Here is a 24,985-nt window from a genome sequence, read left to right as displayed (position 1 = left end):
GCCTGTGGGATACCATGAAAATGAATATTAGTTCAATAACCTTCCATTCTTTCCATAGTCGTAGTGGACTCGCTTAACTCAAGAGTCAACCTACTTAACTTTAATTAACTTAGTTCAACTGTTCTGAAACTGAAAACTCAGAATTTCTCATCTCAGAGTAAGTTAACTGAAAGTTTAAGTTTTAAGTCAGAGTTGGTTGAACCTCTTTATTGAAACAGGCCCCAGGAACAGTGTTGGGAAACACTGGGCTAGAAGTATGGGAATGTGAAGAGTACTTTTTTTGTACAAAATCAGAGGAATTTCAGAACATAAACCGCTGTGAATCAGGTTGTTTGCTCTAGTGTTGAGAGTCTCATCTCATCTGTTTCTCACTATTCCAGCTTTCAGAAAAGTCCTCTGTGTAGACCACAAAACAAGTGTTCACAGAGAGATGGAGAGAAGTGAAAGCTGTGCAGATGTGGAAACAGATGAAAGAGATTTGACAACACTGTGGCTCTTCATGCATATTTGTTCTCAGACTCAAACTACTGCAAAATACTAAAAAAGGAAACAACAATAGGCAGATGCACAATTTCTGCAGCACATTAGATGAAAATGAAAAAAGTGAAAGAATAGATGAGGGAAAAAAAGGAACCATAAAAGATGGTCAACACCCCCCCACCCCCCACAAGACACACACTGATTCTCGATGTCTTTAGTTCCTGATACTCACGTGACGTGGGTATATCCGCTGTGTATACTACAGACAGGTCACACTGAAGCCTGCAGTTGTGTGCTGTGGTTCTATGAATAAAGAAGCATGATGACATCCAATAAGAACTGTAAAGCACCTTTAAAACAGCTGAGCAGCCTGGACAGCTACATAATCGACAGCTCTCAAAAGAAGAAAAGCATACTGTGGCGACGACGGTCTTTCAACAGTGCCAAAAGTTTGAATACTGAAGAAATCAAAGGCGGGACATTATCACGCAGTCAGGTGGGACAATTAAGATGCAATCCTAATATCTGTTTTTATGGAAACATGAATGCTGAGAGTTTATAATTATATAACTTAACAACTGTGGATCTAACATAATAAACTGTCCTAATCCATTTTGTAAAGATATCCTAAATGAATATTACTTGATTTTTTTTTTTTTTTTAATTAATCAGTTAAAAATATTATTAGTTCAAATGTAACATGCATTCCTGCAAAATAACAATTCCCGCAGGATTCTTGCAGTTTTACATAATTTTAGATTAATCTGAATAATCACATTAAATTAATCTGAGAATTGTTCTTTTGCAGCTGCGTAGAACACACTCAACATCTCTGGTGGATTATACTGATCCTCAGAGGTAAGACTGATTTACTGATTTACTGTGAATATCTGATGTGTCTTATCCAAATATTTGATGCACATTTCTCCTGTTTTGCACAGAACAGTGGTTATATTGGAGAAACAAGACAATGAAGCCTTTGGATTTGAAGTCCAGGTATGTTTTTATACAGATGCATTTTTTAGAACAGGCATAAATTATATTTTCAGTAACAGTCCTTTGGGATGTGTGTCTCTCTGTGCAGACATATGGTCTGAAGGTGAAGAACAGCAGTATGGTGGAGATGTGTACATTTGTGTGCAGTGTGCAGGATGGCAGTGCAGCCGAAACTGCAGGTTTGACTGCTGGTGAGCAGGTTTTCCACTTCCTTTTCTCAGAGTATTATTCACTCCACCCATTTGAACTGACCTTGTTTACATAGCATTTTCTCACCAGCCTAGACCACATGTATCTGTAACACAGCATATGTGTTGCACTCTTTGATCTTTATGGACTGTTATTTCATGCTTTCTCAAGCATTAAGCATGTTTCTTTCAATGGAAAACACTTAAATCAGCCTGTCAATTTTATTTCAATGGATTACACTTTTTTATGTTTCCTGAGGTCCACTTATAATATTAATAAGATATGTACATCAAAAACTATCAGAATTTAGAAATGTTCTACCCTGTTTTCTCTCTGTATGGCCAGTGTTGTGATTGGGCAAGATCTTTGCATATGACACATATTACACATATAGAACTGGTTTGTTTTTATAATTACAGATGATTAACTAATCATGAAAAGTGTTGATAGCACCATTAAATTCACTACACCCATTGCACAAAAGGCTGTAGCGCTGAGCATTGTAGCAATTTGAGTGCATTACATTTGAAACACTTAGCAGGCATCTCAATCTGTTTTTATTCTATTAGGTTTTACTGTTTTAGTATCTCCATATCACCGGTGGGCAAATCATAAAAAGCAGTAAAGAAGTAGACGCTGATCTGTGTCTGCATCTTGTGCATAATAATTAAATCAAAGTAGGTTGCAAATAGACATAACAGTGCAAATGGATATACTTGTATAACAAGTAATACATAACAAATACAAATCAATAGTGCAGAAACAAAACCGAACAAACAATAAAATAAAAACAGTGCAGAGTAAACTAAGAAAGTAAATTTAACTGTGCCGCTAGTATCGACAAAAAATAAATAAAAATTGCATAAATTACGACAAGTTTCCCAAACACTTGTTCTGTGTGCTATCTTACAGACAAACAAACAAACAAAAGGTTTTGCTAGTGTCACAAACAAACATCAATCTAATGAAAGGCAGCTGTGACAGGAGATGGCATGGCTAAAACAACAACAACAGCATTAAAACATTACTCATTTCACCTCTAAACAAGCAATTAAGAAGGTTAAATTAAAGATGGAAAATTTTGTGTGGGGTATGATTGCCAGCTCTGTGTAATGAGTGTTAGTCTAATTTTGAAATCTCTCTCTCTCTTTGATAGGTGACATCATATTGTCAGTAAATGGAGTCAGTATTGAGGGTTCTACCCACCAGCATATCATTGAGTTGATTCGAGAATCCACTAACATGTTAAAGTGAGTATAATATCAGAAACAAAATGTTTGTGCTACCATAAATAATGCAGCGTGTTGAGAAGATGTGTGCTACTGAGTGATCAGACTCATGGATGATAAAATGGAATGGAAAACAAAAATCATAGTTAGAACTGGGAACATTTGTACCAGCTGTGCTTAAGTTATAACTCAGTATAATTGTGACATAAAGGGTGATTCAAAGGTTTAGTTCACCCAAAAATGAAATTTCTGTCATTAATTACTCACCGTCATGTTGTTCCAAACCCGTAAGACCTTCCTTTATCTTTGGAACACAAATTAAGATATTTTTGATGAAATCCGATAGGTTTCTGATGCAATGTCATAATAAATTTAAAGTCCCAGAAAGGTACTAAAGACATTGGTAAAATAGTCCATGAGACCAGTTGTTCAACCTTGTTATGATGTTATGATGCGACAATAATACTTTTTGTGTGCAAAAGCAAAACAAAAATAATGACTTTATTCAACAATTTCATCTCTTCCCTATCATTTTCCTTCAATTTTAAAGGGATAGTTCACCCAAAAATGAAAATTTGATGTTTATCTGCTTACCCCCAGGGCATCCAAGATGTAGGTGACTTTGTTTCTTCAGTAGAACATAAATGATGATTTTTAACTTGAACCGTTGCCGTCTGTCAGTCTTATAATGCGAGTGAATGGTAACACAATTTATAAGAGTCAAAAAACATGCATAGACAAATCCAAATTAAACCCTGTGGCTCATGGCGGCGCATCGATGTCCTAAGACACGAAACGATCGGTTTATGCAAGAAAATGAACAATCATATCATTTTTTACCTCTAATACACCACTATGTCCAACTGCGTTCAGCATTCGCTTAGTGAGGTCTGATCGCACTCTGACAACGGCAGTGATGTCTCGCGCATATACTTCAATGAGTGCTAGACATTACTTCCGTTGTCAGAGCGCGATCAATTTGGATTTGTCTATGCATATTTTTTGACTCTTATAAATTGTGTTACCATTCACTCGCATTATAAGAGTGACAGACGGCAACGGTTCAAGTTAAAAATCATAATTTGTGTTCTACTGAAGAAACAAAGTCACCTACATCTTGGATGCCCTGGGGGTAAGCAGATAAACATCAAATTTTCATTTTTGGGTGAACTTCCGGGTTCTACATCAGAATGGCGACTCATTATTGGCCGGCTCCTGCGTCAGCAGCACATGTATGCATTGTGCTGCTCATGTGAACAGCGTCGTCCAATACTGAGCCAGCGTTCTGACATAGAACCTAGAAGCGCTGCACTTTTCTTACTACGTCAACAGCATAGAAGACTGACAGGGAAGAGAAGAAATTGTTCAATAAAGTTGTTATTTTTTGTAAATATATTATGCGACTGCGCATTACTTTACGGAAAGCTCACAACTTTCTAGCTAAGTTCTGCCTTTGGGTAGTGGTGCAACCAAAATTAAGTTAATTAAGAGTTGTCTGTTGTCTGCAGCTTTAAAAGCTTGAGCTTTGAAAGCAAGAAGGATTCTGATTGGCTCTCAAAGTATTTAACGTTTGTCATCTGAAAAAAAAAAAAAAAAAAATTCTGAAAGTGATTCCAACTATATTGTTTCTCTGTGCAGTTATCCTTATAGTTGTGGTGTGGACTTTTTTGGATTTTTTTTTTATACACAGTTAGTTCTGGATCTCGAATCTGATTGGCTGAGAGTCTTTTCCAGCCATGCCATATTCTACTAATATCACACAGAAACCGTTTCACAATTTGTATCACTCCGCTTGTTTCTGCTGGTAAACAGGCATATGCGCAAGAGAAACAAGCATGCAGCCATCTTTAGAATATTGTGTTTGAAGTTCCGTAATTAATCTGTTACTTGTTCCAGAGCAAATCGATTTGGCTAAGGGCAAAGTTAAGTTTTATAATGTTATATTTTTTATTTAACTTAAATCCTGTACTAACTAGAGTGCTGCTTTTGTATTTTTGACGTAATTGTTTGCTTGTGTTTATTTCCTATTGTACAAACTTCTTATACTTTTATAATGGTTAGTATTGTTCACATAAATGTTATTGTTCAATAAACAATATTTCATTTTAAATAAATAATATGAATAAAAATCCCCTACTGTTGACTCCAATTTAAGAACTTAAAAACTGCTGGTGGATCCCTACCATGATCTATGTCTAGAGATCAGAATATCACAGGGACTTGGCAAGGACTCTTTTGATTGGGCCAATGTGTAACCACCTAGCAACCACCCAGAACTTTATATGACTAAGCACTTGTTAGCCGAACACCCTAGCAATCAACAATTAAAACAAATGTGTATATTACACAATCATAAAAAAGACCCTTTGGCCATCATGTATTAATCTGAACCACTGTCTTTCTCTTGTCTTCTGTATGTATGTGTGTGTGAAGGTTGGAGACAGTCAGCGGGAATGTTGTGAAGAGAATTGAATTAGAGAAAAAGATGCGCTACCTTAAGGTGTGTATTTATGCATGTTATTGTGTGTTTGTGTGTGTTTACCACATGTACCCTTAAAGAGCTGAAACCTTTCAGAAATATACGGTGCATAACTGAGAAATCCCAGGCAGCCTGAATTATATATAATGTGCCTGTTGAAAAAAAACAGCATATGCTGGTTAGGTATGTTTTGAAGCATGGCAGCTGGTTTTTGAGCTGGTTAATGCTGGCCCTTAGTTAGTCATAAACCAGCTCATGCCCAGCTAAGGACCAACTAAGGACCAGCTTAAACCAGCTTAAGGTGGTCAAGTGCTGGTCCTAAGCTGGTCCTCAGCAACTAGCTCCAACTCAGGACCATCTTAAAACCAGCCCAGGACCAGCTTAAACCAGCTCATGACCAACTAAGGACCAGCATATACCAGCTCAAACCAACTGCCATGCTTCAAAACATACCTAACCAGCATATACTGTTTTTTTCAACAGGGGTAGTGTATGTGTTACCATGAATGCTGAGGCATCTAAATGAATGCTGATCGACATACTGTACATACACATTTACCAGAATGATTCATTGATGTTGATCTTGTTTCTGTTTTTTCCCTCGCCACAGCAAACTCTACGTGAGAAATGGGTGGAACTGCAATCTCTCACGCTTCAGGAAAGGCGTCTTACTGGAGGTGAGAAAAACACACTTTAGTTTCATTTCTAAACTGTTCAAGGCGTATATATCTCCCTGAGAGAGTTAATTTTGCTTTAAATGAGGTTTATAGGAAGTTCTGAAAAGCGTTTTCATTCAAGAACAAGTTCCTCTGGGCAAAGTCAAAGCTGCTGCTTTCCACTGCTTATGTCAGGCAAATTAACATTTCTCCACCATTGAGTTCAATCCTTGAGCCCCCTCAAAGCTCAGCATTTACTGAAAAGTTTACATTGCATGTGCACTCATTATTTAACAGAAGTTTTTGTTTCTCATGATTTTAAATGTTTAGTTCACCCAAAAATGAAAATGCTGTTATTAATTAATTAATTACTCACTCTCATGTAATTTCTAACCTGTAAGACATGCGTTCATCTTTGGAACACAAATGAATATCTTTTTAATGTTTACGCAACTACCACTTTGACACTTCAAAAATTTCATAAAGAGATTTTAAAATTAGAGTGGTTTTTTTGCAAATTTTCTGAAAAGGCACAAACACTTTATATGATGAACAGATTTAATTTAGGCTTTTATTTACATATAAACATTCATCATAGTTTTATGATCTCTTTATGAACTTTTATGAGCGTCAAAGTGGTAGTTGCGTAGCTGTCAATGGAGGGACAGAAGTCGCTCAGATTTGATTAAAAATATCTTCATTTTCATTTTTGGATGATTTTTTTTTTTTTTTTGACCTAAGATCTTTAAATGCAACATTTTAAATTAAAATTTCAAGCAAACAATGTTTTTAAATTTTTATTTATACAGTTGAGTTTGCACACCAGCTTAATATATATTTACATATATCCCACAAGACAAAATAATCATAAATTTCCATAAATATTGCAGAAATAAAGGTTTAAAATTGTATGTCCTCTTTGTTCTTATTATGGTGTAGTTTTCACAATGATAATTGGTCTATGTTTTCTTATGGTTGTGCAAGAGTCCCTGTTTTATCTTGAGTAATGAAGCTGTTAGCAAAAGCTGTTTTAACAAAGTTTTTAGGAAACCCTCATTGTGTCCAATTGTTGCTACTCAACAGGCTGATGTTTTTGCAGATGTTGAATGATTCAGGGCCATTAGGATTACAGGTATCTGTGTCTGTGTTCCAGGTAATCTGAATGAGAGTGCTCAGCATCTGTCTGTTGACTCTGTGACATCTCTTTCATCTCCAATGGGCCTCTCTGGGCAGCGTTTTTCCAGTGACAGCAGTTGCCGCAGCATCATGACAGATGATAGTGAGGATGCCGCCTTCATGTCACCAGTATTTGATGATTCAAGTCCATTTAGCCCCACTGAGCCAAACGGCGGCTTCTTCCAGCTGGAGGGGGGCACGTTGCGACCCCTGACAAGAACACGCAGCATTAGCCTGACCAGCAGTAACAGTTCACTCTCCCCAAGCTGGGAAAATTCATCTTCAACCGTGTTTGGGACCCTGCCAAGGAGAGGCAGAAGAGGTAGTGTCCGCAAGCACCTTTTGAAGTTCATACCTGGACTGAATCACTCCGTAGAGGAAGAGGAGGGCAGCTGAAAAATCATTCATACCGCCACTGACTGTTGATCTGATTAATTTTTTTGTAAGGACCTTGGGCAGTGGAAGGTTCATTCCATTTTTGACTTTCCTGCTTTAAGTGATCATAAAAACAGGAGTTGAGTCTCACATGAGCATTACAGACTGCATGATGGCAATCTCTGTATATTTTTTTGTCAGTTTTTTGTCAAGTGGCCAAAGCATTATGACTTCCCAAAGATTCAGCACTGAAATAAACAACTGGCATTAACCAAACCTTAGGAAAGTGTATGCTAAAAAGCAACTGCATTGAGAGAATATTACACCTTGCTTCCACTGCTCTAATTTAGTGGTGCAAGACATGCAAGCTTATGAATGTGTCCTATTTCCCACTTGATCAAGATCTCAATGTCTGCTGTAGCATGCAATTGAAGTGTGGTTGCTCAGTGGTTAGGGCAAGTAAGTTCTTAGTGTTAAGTATCTGCCTTGCTGTTCTCCAAAATATGTCAGACTGCAGTTCTTAACAACGTAAGTTACATTTTTAGTATTTCTGCAAGGACTGCAATAGTAGGTATATAGCACCTTCTTCTAATGTCAGTTCTCTTATTCAGGTTTTGGTGAAGCAAGAAGCTGAAGAGAAAGTATATTCAGTACTCACAGAATGCTCACAGAATGCTAGGAACCCTTTGATTTAAATGGGGATGTTGCGTTGCAAGGGTCCATCCATTCTCCAAAACCGCTTTTCCTCTGTAGTCGTGGGGATGCTAGTGCCTAACCCAGTGTCTTGGGACACAGACTGCCCATCCATCCAGGGTGATTCACCAACTATCACAGTGGTTACACAAAGACACATGCAATTTAGTGTCTCCAATCCACCTATACTGTGTGCCCCTAGATTGTGGGGGAAACTGCCGCACCCGGAGAAAACCCATGGCAACACGGGGCAACTGCAGACATTTACTCTGCATTACTCTGATTTCGTTACCACTAGAGAAACATAGAACCGAATGTTACAGAGACTGTGCAAAAATGTTTGTGTAAAATATGTTTGTTTCCCAAGTCTCTGCTAAATGACAAATAACCATAACAATTAATTATGTGCAAGCTTACTGTGATTTTCCCTAGCAGGACAACTTGTTGGTCTTGGAACAGCATTCCAGTAGGTTTATGTTTAGGATTAGGGCTGAGGTTAAAGCTTCAACTGCATTCTTATCAATCTAATTTCTGTATTTATGGTTAAATTGAATAATGGACAACTAAACTTAATTTGCTCAAAATCTCATATTTATAACACTTTACTTTAGATAATATCTATGAAAATGTATAGAATATATAGCTCTTCATTTCTACTCTTTAAGAAGTATTTTAATCCTGATCTCATATTCGTTTAAATGAGAAATTAAAATCATTAAACATAGAAAGGACTGATCTGTGAGTGGATTTGAAAGTTAAGTGCTGACTTGAAAAGGCTGCGATGACATTAGTGACAGAGCTCCAAACCACAGAGGTATAGAAAAATTCATAACAGGATGTGGTCTGCTAGAGGTGCTACTTTACCAACTTTTTTCATGCTTTTTTGAGTGATCCCTGTAACAGGCAGTTTTACTTAAACTAATAATATTCAAAAGTTCATGAATGTGAAAAACAGTGCTTGCTGTTTCATTCTTTTCTTTTTTCTTTTTTAATGAGCATAGTGTCTGTCTCTCTATGTGTATGTGTGTGTGGGGGGTGGGGTGGGGGTGGGGTGGGTGGGGGTGGGGGGTATATTCTCCGGAAAAAAATAGTCTTGCAGTTGCTGCTAGTCACCTGCATACAATACAGGAAGTATGTGCTTGACACAAAAAGACTCTGCTCTTTGCACAGTTCTGTTCTCTGTTCTCTCTTTTGTTTCCTTTTACCATTTTGTTTAGATTTGAACAGTATGTAGTCTAGATTTAGTTTATTTTGCAGTAAGCAAGTGCTTATATTAAAATCAATTAACACATTTGCATGTTCTTTGTTCTCTCATGTTATAATATTTTGATGATAAACAGAAAATTCCAAGGCACTTAAGTGATTAAAGATAAAAGTCTTTAATAAATAGGGTTAACTCTATTATTATTATTATTATTATTATAATCTTTAGACTTTTCTAAAGATTACGTAGAACCACTTGAGTGCCTTTGAATTTTACCTCTCATATTTCTAGTGAACACCAGTGGTCATACGTTATACTTTAATAATCCTGTAGCACACCAACATTTACACATTTTGTGTAAATTATATATATATATATATATATATATATATATATATATATATATATATATATATCACGGGTGCACACAAGAACAAGATGGTAGATCCAAGCGCAGCATTAGTGTTTATTGGGCAATCCAAAATCGTAGTCCAGAGAACAGGCAAGGGTCAAAATCCAAATATCAGTCCACAAAAAACAACAAGCCAGGAGTACAAAAGTGCACGTAACAAATACAACAAACCACAAACAAAGGCAGAAACAACAGAGACTAAATACACAGACACTAATGACAAAATATACAACAGCTGGGTGCAATGATGAATAGTGATTAGTCCGGGGAGTGTGTTATGGGAGATGTAGTCCATGAAATGGGTGAAACAGAGAGTCCGGGAAGGAGTACCCTCTAGTGGCTGAAGGGCACTCTCACAGGTGATTGTGACATTACCCCCCCTTAAAGGAGCGGCTACCAGACGCTCCATCCGAAAAAACAAAAAAAAACAAAAAAACAAACAACTCAGGAGGGAGGTGGACTGGAGGAGGATCAGGGGGAGGGATGGTGGGCCAGATCCCGGGTGCTCCACTGAACGCCAGGGTGGTGCTGGAGGAACTGACCAGGCGGATACTGGCAGGACTGGAGTCCTGGCTGATTGCCAGGGCGGCGCTGGAGGAACCGACCAGGCTGGTTCCAGCGACTCAGACGGCCCGGGCAGTGGCGGCAGACCAGAAGGCTTGGATGACGGCGGCAGGACAGAAGGTCTGAGCGGTGGCGGCAAGGCAGAAGGTCTGGGCGGCGGCGGAGGCAGGGCAGAAGGTCTGGGTGGCGGCGGCGGCAGGACAGACGACCCGGGCGGCGGCGGCAGCATGGCGGGAGAGCGGGCAGCTCGGCGATGGCAGCGGGCTCAGGCTGCTCGGGCTGCTCTGGGACGGCAGCAGGCTGCTCCGGCTGCTCTGGGACGACAGCAGGCTGCTCCGGCTGCTCTGGGACGACAGCAGGCTGCTCCGGCTGCTCTGGGACGACAGCAGGCTGCTCCGGCTGCTCTGGGACGACAGCAGGCTGCTCCGGCTGCTCTGGGACGACAGCGGCCTCTGGCGGGCAGGCTGCTCCAAAGTCCATAGAACTCGAGTTCATCCACAGCGCGCGCAGGACAGCCAAAACATAAAAAGTGAGCACAGCCCTCTGGGCCATCACCGGACTGCTAGGGAGAGCATGCGGAACTGGAGTGGACTCACTGGCTGGAGCGGGCTCTGGAGTGGACTCACTGGCTGGAGCGGGCTCTGGAGTGGACTCACTGGCTGGAGCGGGCTCTGGAGTGGACTCACTGGCTGGAGCGGGCTCTGGAGTGGACTCACTGGCTGGAGCGGGCTCTGGAGTGGACTCACTGGCTGGAGCGGGCTCTGGAGTGGACTCACTGGCTGGAGCGGGCTCTGGAGTGGACTCACTGGCTGGAGCGGGCTCTGGAGTGGGCTCACTGGCTGGAGCGGGCTCTGGAGTGGGCTCACTGGCTGGAGCGGGCTCTGGAGTGGGCTCACTGGCTGGAGCGGGCTCACTGGCTGGAGCGGGCTCACTGGCTGGAGCGGGCTCTCAAGCGGACTCACTGGCTGGAGCGGACTCTGGAGCGGACTCTGGAGCGGACTCTGGAGCGGACTCTGGAGCGGACTCTGGAGCGGACTCTGGAGCGGACTCTGGAGCGGACTCACTGGCTGGAGCGGGCTCACTGGCAGGAGCGGGCTCACTGGCAGGAGCGGGCTCACTGGCTGGAGCGGGCTCACTGGCTGGAGCGGGCTCACTGGCTGGAGCGGGCTCTCGAGCGGACTCACTGGCTGGAGCGGGCTCTCGAGCGGACTCACTGGCTGGAGCGGACTCTGGAGCGGGCTCACTGGCTGGAGCGGGCTCACTGGCTGGAGCGGGCTCACTGGCTGGAGCGGGCTCACTGGCTGGAGCGGGCTCACTGGCTGGAGCGGGCTCTCGAGCGGACTCACTGGCTGGAGCGGGCTCTCGAGCGGACTCACTGGCTGGAGCGGGCTCTCGAGCGGACTCACTGGCTGGAGCGGACTCTCGAGCGGACTCACTGGCTGGAGCGGGCTCACTGGCTGGAGCGGGCTCTCGAGCGGACTCACTGGCTGGAGCGGGCTCTCGAGCGGACTCACTGGCTGGAGCGGGCTCTCGAGCGGACTCACTGGCTGGAGCGGGCTCTCGAGCGGACTCACTGGCTGGAGCGGGCTCTCGAGCGGACTCACTGGCTGGAGCGGACTCTCGAGCGGACTCACTGGCTGGAGCGGACTCACTGGCTGGAGCGGGCTCACTGGCTGGAGCGGGCTCTCGAGCGGACTCACTGGCTGGAGCGGGCTCTCGAGCGGACTCACTGGCTGGAGCGGGCTCTCGAGCGGACTCACTGGCTGGAGCGGGCTCTCGAGCGGACTCACTGGCTGGAGCAGGCTCTCGAGCGGACTCACTGGCTGGAGCGGGCTCTCGAGCGGACTCACTGGCTGGAGCGGGCTCTCGAGCGGACTCACTGGCTGGAGCGGACTCTGGAGCGGACTCACTGGCTGGAGCGGACTCTGGAGCGGACTCACTGGCTGGAGCGGACTCTGGAGTGGACTCTGGAGTGGACTCTGGAGTGGACTCTGGAGTGGACTCACTGGCTGGAGCGGGCTCACTGGCTGGAGCGGGCTCTGGAGCGGACTCACTGGCTGGAGCGGACTCTCGAGCGGACTCACTGGCTGGAGCGGGCTCACTGGCTGGAGCGGGCTCTCGAGCGGACTCACTGGCTGGAGCGGGCTCTCGAGCGGACTCACTGGCTGGAGCGGGCTCTCGAGCGGACTCACTGGCTGGAGCGGGCTCTCGAGCGGACTCACTGGCTGGAGCGGGCTCTCGAGCGGACTCACTGGCTGGAGCGGACTCTCGAGCGGACTCACTGGCTGGAGTGGACTCTGGAGTGGACTCTGGAGTGGACTCTGGAGTGGACTCTGGAGTGGACTCTGGAGTGGACTCTGGAGTGGACTCACTGGCTGGAGCGGGCTCACTGGCTGGAGCGGGCTCTCGAGCGGACTCACTGGCTGGAGCGGGCTCTCGAGCGGACTCACTGGCTGGAGCGGGCTCTCGAGCGGACTCACTGGCTGGAGCGGGCTCTCGAGCGGACTCACTGGCTGGAGCGGGCTCTCGAGCGGACTCACTGGCTGGAGCGGGCTCTCGAGCGGACTCACTGGCTGGAGCGGGCTCTCGAGCGGACTCACTGGCTGGAGCGGGCTCTCGAGCGGACTCACTGGCTGGAGCGGACTCTCGAGCGGACTCACTGGCTGGAGCGGACTCTGGAGTGGACTCTGGAGTGGACTCTGGAGTGGACTCTGGAGTGGACTCTGGAGTGGACTCACTGGCTGGAGCGGGCTCACTGGCTGGAGCGGGCTCTGGAGCGGACTCACTGGCTGGAGCGGACTCTCGAGCGGACTCACTGGCTGGAGCGGGCTCACTGGCTGGAGCGGGCTCTCGAGCGGACTCACTGGCTGGAGCGGGCTCTCGAGCGGACTCACTGGCTGGAGCGGGCTCTCGAGCGGACTCACTGGCTGGAGCGGGCTCTCGAGCGGACTCACTGGCTGGAGCGGGTTCTCGAGCGGACTCACTGGCTGGAGCGGACTCTCGAGCGGACTCACTGGCTGGAGCGGACTCTGGAGTGGACTCTGGAGTGGACTCTGGAGTGGACTCTGGAGTGGACTCTGGAGTGGACTCACTGGCTGGAGCGGGCTCAGGGGTGGACTCACTGGCTGGAGCGGGCTCACTGGCTGGAGCGGGCTCTGGAGCGGACTCACTGGCTGGAGCGGGCTCTGGAGCGGACTCACTGGCTGGAGCGGGCTCTGGAGCGGACTCACTGGCTGGAGCGAACTCACTGGCTGGAGCGGACTCGGGCTGCTCTGAGTGCATCCTCCAGGCACGCAAGACCGCCAAAACATAAAAAGTGAAGACAGTCCTCTTGGCCATCATAGGACTGACAGGGAGAGCATGCGGGACTGGAATGGACTCAATTGCTGGCGGAGGAATCCGGAAGCTCATGCTGCTGGATCTTGCAGTGGTGGTTTGTTCTGTCACGGGTGCACACAAGAACAAGATGGTTGATCCAAGCGCAGCATTAGTGTTTATTGGGCAATCCAAAATCGTAGTCCAGAGAACAGGCAAGGGTCAAAATCCAAATATCAGTCCACAAAAAACAACAAGCCAGGAGTACAAAAGTGCACGTAACAAATACAACAAACCACAAACAAAGGCAGAAACAACAGAGACTAAATACACAGACACTAATGACAAAATATACAACAGCTGGGTGCAATGATGAATAGTGATTAGTCCGGGGAGTGTGTTATGGGAGATGTAGTCCATGAAATGGGTGAAACAGAGAGTCCGGGAAGGAGTACCCTCTAGTGGCTGAAGGGCACTCTCACAGGTGATCGTGACAATATATGTATGTATATATATATATATATATATATATATATATATATATATATATATATATATATATTAGTTTTTTATCATTATATAGTTTAAACTATAAAAATTAAGACAACTTTATTACTGTTAATTTACAAATTGTAAAATGAAAGAACAAATGTAAAAAATGAATTTGTTCTTAATTATAATAATACATTTATTTTACACTACAAGTTACAGTAATAATATTACATCTTAAATTCTTCACTTTCAAATGTTCCAAGCATCAAGCTATTAACATTTCAAATCCTTGAGCTTTTTTTAAGCTCTTCAGCTGGTAAAATTCTGTAAATGTCTGTCCACACAAATGTTTTTGTGGAAATGATGTGAATGTGTAAATGAAGTAAACCTAGCAATTCCCAAAACCATGTTAAACTCGCAGCACATGCAGAGATGGAGTTCGCTGTATGTGAAACCGAGCCAATGAAAACAGATCAAGAGCTGCTTGTGTGTGCACTGAACACTCTACACCAGGGGTCTAAACATGTTCCTGGAGGGCCACTGTCCTGCAGAATTTAGCTCCAGCTTGCCTCAACACACAGGCTGCATCCATAAGCTTAGAAATGCTGCCTTCGGTGGATGCATCAAGGCACATCAGAATCCAATGTTAGCTTCAGTTCTTGGGCCTCATTTATAAAACGTTGCGCAGAAACCATCCTAAATTTGATCTTCCGATCATTTCTCCAATGTGCGTACATGTGATTCACAGAATGAACGTACACACAGAAAACGAGCATACGCCTCTTTTTCAGAAGTGAAATTTATAAATCGCAAATGATTTTGATCTTGCGCGCAGCTGAATGGTTTCAGTTCTCCGCGTTTTAAACAACACCTAATTAAGGTCATTTACATATAAAACATCACCAGTCATCGTCCAAATCCTTGGCAAGCTGCAAGAATAGCTTAGATTTCCAAAAACCTGCAGTAATGTGACAAGGAAAAGTGCGTACGTCTGCTCAGAACTTGACATGGTGCTAAGCACTTTTCCATGTCAAAGACTGTTTTTATAAATATGAGCGTTTTTGAGCGTACACACATTCTAAGATCACATCTGTGTGTACGCACGCTTTATAAATGAGGCCCCTTGTCTCCTGAGATACCTTCATCTGATCAATTGTGAAGGCAGCATAGATGTATTCTTCACTGCCTTTGATATCCCACAATCCTGTGCTTTCCATTCTGTGACAGTTGAGCTTAAAAATTAAAGATGGTGTCTGAAAGTTGTGGTTGGTGGTCAGTTTGTTTTTGACCAACATTTTCCAATTTTGATGTTATTTCTAGAGAGAAATTACTATTGTGGTCATTAAATATTCGCTTAGTTTGCACCCAATCTTGCGCTACTTTGTTGATGATCATTAAACTGTTACGCTGCCTCAGAAGCCTGTCCGAAATCAGTTTCGTGAGGTTCCTTCCTGCACAAACGCTGCCTAAGCTTTCAGGCGCATTGATTAGTTCAGGTGTTTAACTGGGGTTGGAGCTTAACTTTGCAGGACAGCGGCACTCTAGGAAAAGGATTGGATACCCTTGCTTTACACAGTTATTGAACTGAACTGAACCAACACTGAGCTGATTTCAACTAAATAATGAACTAAATAAAACGGTTTACTATTGTTTTTTTTAGAGCTGCTTTACAGCACAACTGAATTCTGTTTGTATCACTGAATCTGTATTTTCCTGTTATCACTGTAAAGCTGCTTTAAAACCATCTGTGATGTAAAGATTGATTTAATTAAAGGTGACTTGAACACTGCCCCTCGCTGCACTACAGAATATCAGACTATAGGCATACAGTTATTTAATTAAATCAGTGATGTAATATACAGTATAGGCACTGTTTACTTAGAACAAATATATACCCAAACAAGATAAAAAAAAAAGTGTGTGTGTTCTTGTAAACATGGTTTATGAGGACACAAATGTGTATAATAACATGGGTATTACAATGTAAACATGATGGCTTAAAAACATACTAAATGGTGTTTTTTGAAATTCAAAAAATGCAGACAGTTTTCTGTGATGGGTACGTTTAGGGGGATAGAATGTACAGTTTGTACAGTATAAAAACCATTACATCTATGGCGAGTCCCCGTAAACTGTGTGTGTGTGTATACTTAACCATATTTTGGGACGAATTTGTACCCAGAAATGAGCTAAATCTGACAAAAACTCCCAAATCCTCCTTTTGGGGATGTCCTCATTTATAAAATTGTATAAAATACAGTTTTGTTTGTTTTTTAATTGAAAAAAAAAAAAATGCAGAAAGTTTTCTGTTAGTGTGGGTTAGGATTATGCTATAGTGTTTATAACTAGCTCCATATAAAACAATAGACATTTATGGAATATTCCCATTTAGACAGAAAAAAATATGTGTTTGTGTCTGTTTCTTTGACGTCACCAGTATGTTAACTTGGTTTCACCTGTTGCTAAACAAAAAGGTCACTGTTCTCAAAACAGTCAACACAGTGATCTAAACGCTTTGTAATTGTCTTTGTATATATATATATATATATATATATATATACATATATATATATATATATATATATATATATATATATATATATATATAGTACGTTTTTATTTACTCATACAAATTAAAAATAACATGCATTATTCCCTCAAAACTGGGAAGGGACATGTTTGGTTCATTTAAATATGTCATATGCATGCCATTAAAGGCACAGTATGTAAATTTCGCTGTTAGAGGTTGCTTTTTCAAAACAATAACAAAGGCGTAGCTTAATGACGTTGTGAATGAGTGTGGAATCATGGGAGTTGTCGTCTTCACATCCACAGCCAATGGAAAGCAATCCGACGGGACTTAAGAAATCATGTTCATGGATGAGCTAAAGTATTAAAGTTTTATTAACGTTATTGTGGTTAAAAAGCATGGTGGGCCGAGACCCTGGGACATTTACATTTTCAAAAACTTGCACTTTAAAACCTGATTTCAAAAGTTTGCATTTTCAGTCAAAAAATACGTTTTCAAAAACTTGCACTTTGAAACATGATTTCAAAGGCTTGCATTTTCAGGCAAAAAAAAAAAAAAAAAAAAAACACATCAGCAAAAAAACACCATTCCCACGGTGAAGCATGGTGGTGGCAGCATTATGCTTTGGTGCTGCTTTTCTTCAGCTGGAACTGGGGCTTTAGTGAATAGCCAGAACCTTCTGGCATCTGCTAGAAATCTGTCTCCATCTGTTTTGGAATGGTACAGCCAGAGACAAAATGTGAATCCTATAGAAAATCTGTGGAGGGACCTGAAGAAGGCCTTGCACAGGAGATGCTCTCACAATTCAACAGATCTGGAATGTGTTTGCAAAGACGAGTAGGAAACTAAGGCCGCATTTACACTGCAAATCGTAATGCTCAGATCCGATCTTTTGACCATATCCGATTTTTTTGGACGTGCTTACATTTCTTTTAAAAGTGACCTATATCGGATGTCTCCTTTTTACACTGCACTTGGCGAAACGTACCAAAAATAGCCTATATGACGTCACAGATCAATTTCAATGGTACACTGAGCTTAATTTATTGACATGAATTCATATAGAAACCCTTTTAATGCAATAGTTACATCCCTACATAAAAATAATACAAATTCTTCACGCAGCTCCGCTGGAAGCGTGTGAGTTGAATAATACTCGGGTAGGGGTAGATATTCACAGCTTCATCAATCCGCCATCCTATACAATTGTTTTTTGTTTTGTTTTTTGTCATTAAAACAAATACATTCATCAGTGATTGTATATCAAGGGCAGTTGCAAGTTTGTGTGCTTTTTATTTTGTGGTTTCAATGGAACGAATAGGGACTGAAGCGCGCGTCTGTGCACGAGCCGTCGTCACTGACAACAGCGGCAACGAGCACTCAGTGTGATTTCAAGAGCAACACATTTCAACGTCGGATCGCCTTTTATTTAACACAAACAAATTAAATTAATAATCTGCCAGTCAACTAGAGATGTTCCGTTTGTTATAGGTATGTCTGTACCGCAAAATGTTAAAAAACCCTCACTTTTCAAGGACGCAGGAGTCGCATTTACAGGGGAACATCCGATCTGTCCGCTTACACTGCAGGCGCAAACGCACGTATCCGATTCATATCTGATTTATAACCACATATGAATGAGGCCTGAAACCGATCTGTGAAAATCGGAATCCATGCGCTTTTTTCCTGCTTACACGGTCGTGACTCATATCCGATCTGTGCCACATGGGAGGAAAAAATCGGAATTGGGTCACTTGAACCGTGCAGTGTAAATGGGGCCTTTAATTAATTCATTATGTGCCTAGCTGGAAGAAGCCTATCCAAACAGACTAAGTGCTGTAATGAAATCAAAGGGTGTTTGAACTGGTAAAGTAATTCAGCGTGTGCACACTAATGCAGTTAGTTATTCCAGGTTTTTATTTTTTTTTATTTTCTCTGAACTGTGTCACTTTGGTTTTTAGTGCCATTGTAATTTTTCCATCTATCCCTGTTTTACATTAAAAAAAAATGTTTTAACACTGTGTAGACTTTTTTACGGAAGCCCTAAACGGCCATGGATTACTATTTTTTTTCTATCTTGTTTTCTCGTGATCACGACTTAATTTTCTCGTGATCTCAAGATAACAAAAGTTGTTTTCTCGTGATCATGACTTAATATTTTCTCGTGATCTCGAGATAGCATTCGCTGTGTTATTAAGCCAGGCACACATTTAACGACTAGCTAAAACATTCTGACTATGCTCAACATACCGCGATTGTTTCCTGCTCCTGAAGCAGATTTATATACTTTCACATGGAATTTGAACACTGACTGTAATCACAGACTGAAAGCAACTGGCTCTGACTGGACGCGTTTGAGCGCGATCAGTCATAAGTATCAATTTACATTCATAATCGGCCTAACAATCGTTAAGTGTGTGCGTGACTTAAAGCCGTGGATTCATTATGTCAGACTCACCGCAGGTGACTCATAATCTGCAGTTGTTACTCCTGTCTCCTGACAAAAACATTGCATGCAGCGCCTGTGGAGTGTGGAAAGTTACTGGAGCGCGCAGCCGCGTGTCTCTCACATGGATCGTCATGTCAGTGATTGACAAGCCAGAGGGCCAATCCGTGCACGTCTCTCACAAGGAACGTCATGGCAGTGATTGACAAGCCAGAGGGCCAATCGTTTACGCGATGAACAGGAAATCTGGAGTATTGCACCTCTTTTTAATGGAAGATAGGAGGAAGACAGTTTAACGCACAATGATATCACAGCCTATCCTACATGACGAATAAAAATAACAAACACATTATGTAATATATATATATATATATATATATATATATATATATTTTAAATGAGTACGGAAAAAAAGTTGGTTTAATCTAAAAGGTTTTAGAAATATAGAATAATCTGGCATCTTTCTGAAGGCACTCTGCCTGCGCTTGAGATGCTCTGTTGAATATTATGTTAATTACACAAACAATATGTTAAGCGTACATTTATTGAACAGTGATTGATTAGCCTATATGTATTTATTTATTGTAAACTTTATTATTAAGTGAAGTAAACATTTAGCTGAAATATTCAGAAGATATAAGAGCGCATGTTTTATCCGTCGATCAGATGCGCGTCAAAGTTGTGTTCATTACTATAGCAACAGTAGAAGCCGGGTACAGTGTGTTTCAGAATCAATCATTGTAAAAAGTACTTTTAAGTCGTGATCACGACAAAACAACTTTTGTTATCTCGAGATCACGAGACAAATAAGTCATGATCACGAGAAAACAACTTTTGTTATCTCGAGATCACAAGAAAAATAAGTCGTGATCACGAGAAAACAACTTTTGTTATCTCGTGATCACGAGAAAACAACTTTTGTTATCTCGAGATCACGAGAAAATAAGTCGTGATCATGAGAAAACAAGATAGAAAAAAAAAATGTAATCCATGGCCGTTCAGGGCTTCCGTACTTTTTATCAGTGGCGGCTGGTGCAAAACGTTTTTGGGGGGGCGCAAAAACATTTTTTTTTTTTAGAAATGCAGGAATGAATAGGCTAATTGTTAAATAACCATTTAACAAGTGATATAATAATGCATCATTACTGCTTATCTAAAACATGGAAAATTCAGTAAAGGATACCATAGGGCTGGGATTAAATCTGTATTTGGGTCATTCTACAGAAACGTCCACTTTTGGTATGACAAAATGTCTTAAAATATATTTCTTTTTTTAACATTTAAACTTAGACCACATTATTATATTACACTTGGACTTTATGAATACACATAAATGACAGCTTAATGATTTTTTATTTTTTTTTGTACATTTATTTAAAGATTGCATGTCCCCTTTTTTTGTCACTGGTGTTACCTTACTACTTTGGCATTTGTAAACATTTTTATGAAATATTATTTCTCAATTTTTTCTGCACATTCAGTCAGAGTTACAGATTAATAATAATAATGCAAAAAATAATGAGATTATGTGTTATTTCTTTTAATCAGGTTAGTTAAAAGTGTGATTGAATGATGTTAATTCAATTGCGCAACCATGTATTTGCTATAACAATAAAAATCTTTGAAAAACAGTTATAAACCAGTAATGATGCAATCCTTTAAATCTTAATTCTTGAGTGTAGCAGAATTCAATTAATGTAAAATTATTATCATGTCACATATGACATTTTATTTAATGTGACAGACAAAAAACAGTAACACCAGTGACAAAATGAATCACCAGTGATGTATACATAAGACCAAAGATCCTTAATTTTTCAACTAGAATTAAGTAGTTTGGACTAAATTTTTACATTTGGTGTACAATAAAAGACTATCGTTGACACTTAGTGAAAGCAGTCAGTAAAAGATCATAAACAACATTTTAAAACTAAAGTCGCTGCACTGAATTTAGCCAAATCCCCTTAATTTAGCCATATCTGACCAAAGGAGGATTAACAATGAGAAAGAAAAGTTAGAATCATGTAATCTTAGTGCTTTTTTATGCAAAATAACTAAATGAATAGCTTTAAATAAAGTTTATCTATAAACGGGTAACACCAGTGACGGTGACACCAGTGATATTTTCATAAAAAGGTAACACCAGTGACAGTAACACCAGTGACATTTTTCATGAAAAATGCATTTTACAAAATGGCTGCTGCAAGGAATCAATCCACATGTTGTGAATCATGATATATTCACTAAATTAAGTAATTTAATCCATTTGTATTCTAGTTTTTTATAATTCCCTAGCAATAAAGTAGGACACACCAGTGACTTCAACTAAAAGCTTCATATGAAAATATGATTTTATAATTAAAATATCTGATAACTGAAAAGAGATAGTGGACTTTCCATTGGCCTTTCTTCATTGATCTTCAGGAAATAGAAAGAAGGAAGTCAAGTGATGTCATCAGTGTGATTTTTTTCTTTCAAAATAAGAGATTTTTGTTAAAGGTAACACCAGTGACACAACACCAGGGGACCACTACATTCATTAAAAAATTTATAATATTTATTTAGCATTTGGTTTTTTTATGTCATTTACATTATATATTTGATAGTTATGCATACATTATTGTATTTAAAATGGTAGAAAAACCTGTTTGTGAGCTCAAAATAAAGCACTTTCCCTCTGTACATGACTGTGGGGACGAGCACTTCTGTGGCGCTTGAAATTTTTATAATTAATTAAAAAACAAATATTGCCACATTGATGGCTCAACAAGGTTTCATTGTTCAAATAACATATTGTTTCATATTAAAATATAAAAAAATTGTAATCCTAAAGTGTTTTTTAAGTGTAATATTTCTGTAAAGTCTAGGGACAGAAAAGTGGACGTTTCTGTAGAATGACCCATTTAATTTAAAAAAGTTTTTATTTCACATCCTGCCCAATATTGTCCTAGAAACAATGTTCATATTGAAGGCTATAAAAACAAACCTGAATGTAACCGTGTAGTATATGCTATATTATGTGTGAAAAAAGGGGTCAAATCACATTAGGCCTAGGCTATATTCTAAAATTGCATTAGTTAAATACACTAAACTAAAAATGAAAATAAATAAAAACAAAATAACAGACTAATTATTAGGCTATTTTGATTACCCTACAACAGTCACTTTACACAGTTATTGCTATCGTACAAATACACTTAGTTGTAGGTTCGAAATTCTACATATGGCATAATTATGTTCGCCAACAAAAACAAATTTTCAACAACAAATATTTTTAGCAAAATGTATTTTACTCAGAATTATTGCGCTCTATCCACAAGTTTCCTACGCCCCATGAGGCCTTGCGCCAAAAGTGGGAGTGTCTTCCGGTTCGAAGTAAACAAGCTGAACGTGACACCCATTCATTCAACGGTTGACAGTCATTCAAGATTTAATGATCCAAACTTGCGAACGTTTGTTTTTTACTTAAAGATTTAAGATTCCAGCATCAATATTTGAACAATGTTTTACAATAAAAATGTTACAGTAATAGTAATTTATTAATTTATGTCAGGAGTGCACATCAATCATGCTAAATCTAACTGATATTTATATTGACATAAAAAGAAAACGCATCCCTTTTTTAAGTTGCGCCTGCTTCCATTTATTTACGATCACAAGAATGCACAAAACAACTCCAACAAGGCTTTTAAATTCAAAGGCTTAAACATTTAGAAATATATTGATAACATACCCTATGGTTACATCACTTTTCTGGGCATTTCTATTGATTTTCTTCTAAATTATGCGATGATTGCAAGGACGTTTGTGCGATCTCTCCGTCTATCTATCCTGATTTCAGCCAGAGCAACGGAGGGAGCTCATGAGAAAACAACAGGATTTATGAGTTAAACAAGTTAACCGGAGTGTGTGAATCTGTATGCATTTGCCAGGAATCAACAGGCACAGGGAAGTGACGGATAAAACATTAATAAATACACGATTATAATCATATAAGAATTGTCTACGTTCCTCAAGCAGTCTTTGATATTTTCCATAAACGTGTGTAATTATTATCGCAATGGTTAACATAAGAAGCCTTTAGCATCGCATATATGACTGTGGAAACGCGACTGGCTCTGGCACGCACGACACATTAGGAGTAAAATATCACATCATAAGCCTTTGGTGCTAGCATCAGTGACAGGTGAAGAACAGACAGCGGCTTGTTCATGTATTGCAGGGTTAGAATGCAGCAGCACTTTTGTGGAAGGTCAGTAAAGTAAAGGGCTATTAAGGGCACGAAAACTGTTTATTGTATTGTGATATTATTAACTAATAAATGTTCTAAACTAAAATGTTGTCCCTAAGCGCCGTAATGACATCTCTCATAAAGATTTGCAACTTTACAAAGTAAACAATGATCCAAAAAACACTTAGCGAAATACACAAAATACCATTGGTATGCTACTTCCGCCGCCTCACCGGAAGTTCTTTTTTACAGTAGCGCCCCGCGGAAACAGGTGGATAGAGAATACGAATCTGACGTCACGCCGCATTGAGTTCTGGGTAACTTCTTTGTTTATTCGCTATCTTGACAGGATCGCGCAGCCTTTCCGTTATTGAGTTTAGTGCAGTAATTTGTTTTCTGTCATGATTGTGAAAAATGTCACCACTGTATGTCATTAATGCTGCATCGATAATTGTGATAGTAACTCAGATCATCGTTCTGAGAGAAAACAAGACAGTGAAAAACGTTTTTTCGCCTTTTCTACATGTAAAAACACCAAGGGAAGCAGGTCGAGGAGATGACGAGAAGACGCCAGATGGCAAATCTATTATTAATGGCACTGATTAAACCCATTGCTTATCACTCAATAAAAGAATTGCATTGCTAAGTGTTTTTCAACGTTTTGATTTCGTTTGGTTTAATAATTAACATTACCTTTGCAAGTCTGACTCTCACTGCGCTCGTGAATTAGCAGAACTTGACGGGGACATTCAAATGCTTAACAAGAAAAACGCTTCATGTGACAAACAAACAATTCTGTACATATTTATTAAAGCATACTGCGTGGAGATACGCAAATGAGCCCAAAATATGAACGCAACACGTTTATAAAAACGGTTTCCTCTCGTGTCCTCTCAAGAAAAGGCTTAATGCACTTAGACTGATATTAAAGAGACCAAATTCTATTTACAAATAAAGCACATGCAGAAAAACGGATGAGACCAAAATATAAACTTTCAGTATCACTTAAAATGCAAGCATTTTATACATTTTCTTCATAACGGTTTTATAAAGGTATGAAATTGCTTAGTGTGGTTGTCATTTGTTAAAATAAATATAAAAATACATTGTGTTCGTGTCCGTCTGTCCGCTGAATTTGACCCATAATCTCTGATTCTCCTCATCTGTGATCATGGAAAAGGGGGATTACAATGACAACAGTTGTAAGTTAGGCCTACTCAGTATGCTCCTTTAAGCACCATTTAAATGTTTCCAACAAATAAATGAATCGACTTTTCTCAGTGTGTTGATCACATAGATTTATTTGGATATTCATACGATGGCTGAAACTGCGGTCAAGCCAGCCGCAGTTTGAAAATACACGGTCAAGCCAGCCGCCAAAAAAAAAAAGTGTGTGCGCCTATTACTATAAATACGGTAATTTCAGGAACAGCAGAGAGAGAACGCGCTTTCAGAGCGCTTGAGTTGCCCATATCTATCTATCTATCTATCTATCTATCTATCTATCTATCTATCTAT

At 40.6% G+C, this 24,985-nt stretch overlaps 1 protein-coding gene across 1 annotated transcript; it reads left to right on the top strand.

Moving 5' to 3' along the window:
• Positions 1-701: 701 nt before the first annotated feature.
• On the top strand, positions 702-9,567 carry LOC125259335 (cytohesin 1 interacting protein). Its single transcript, XM_048176918.1, has 8 exons — positions 702-976; positions 1,289-1,338; positions 1,422-1,476; positions 1,565-1,667; positions 2,822-2,915; positions 5,328-5,394; positions 5,984-6,050; positions 7,183-9,567. Exons 1-8 carry the CDS (start codon positions 800-802, stop codon positions 7,599-7,601), a joined length of 1,032 nt encoding a protein of 343 aa, XP_048032875.1. The 5' UTR covers positions 702-799; the 3' UTR covers positions 7,602-9,567.
• Positions 9,568-24,985: the final 15,418 nt, after the last annotated feature.

The sequence above is a fragment of the Megalobrama amblycephala genome, linkage group LG23 (genome assembly GCF_018812025.1).
Source record: "Megalobrama amblycephala isolate DHTTF-2021 linkage group LG23, ASM1881202v1, whole genome shotgun sequence".
In the NCBI taxonomy this organism is placed as follows: domain Eukaryota; kingdom Metazoa; phylum Chordata; class Actinopteri; order Cypriniformes; family Xenocyprididae; genus Megalobrama; species Megalobrama amblycephala.
Note: the sequence above shows the minus strand (reverse complement) of the source record. Positions and strands in the feature narration are given on the sequence as shown.

What these genes read in the sequence shown, in the direction of transcription:
- LOC125259335 (XM_048176918.1), top strand. Translation starts at nt 800, where the DNA reads ATGATGACATCCAATAAGAACTGTAAAGCACCTTTAAAACAGCTGAGC. An exon ending in AACTGCAGGTTTGACTGCTG is followed by an intron (nt 1,668 to 2,821) that starts GTGAGCAGGTTT and finishes TCTCTTTGATAG; the next exon opens with GTGACATCATATTGTCAGTA. An exon ending in GAATCCACTAACATGTTAAA is followed by an intron (nt 2,916 to 5,327) that starts GTGAGTATAATA and finishes GTGTGTGTGAAG; the next exon opens with GTTGGAGACAGTCAGCGGGA.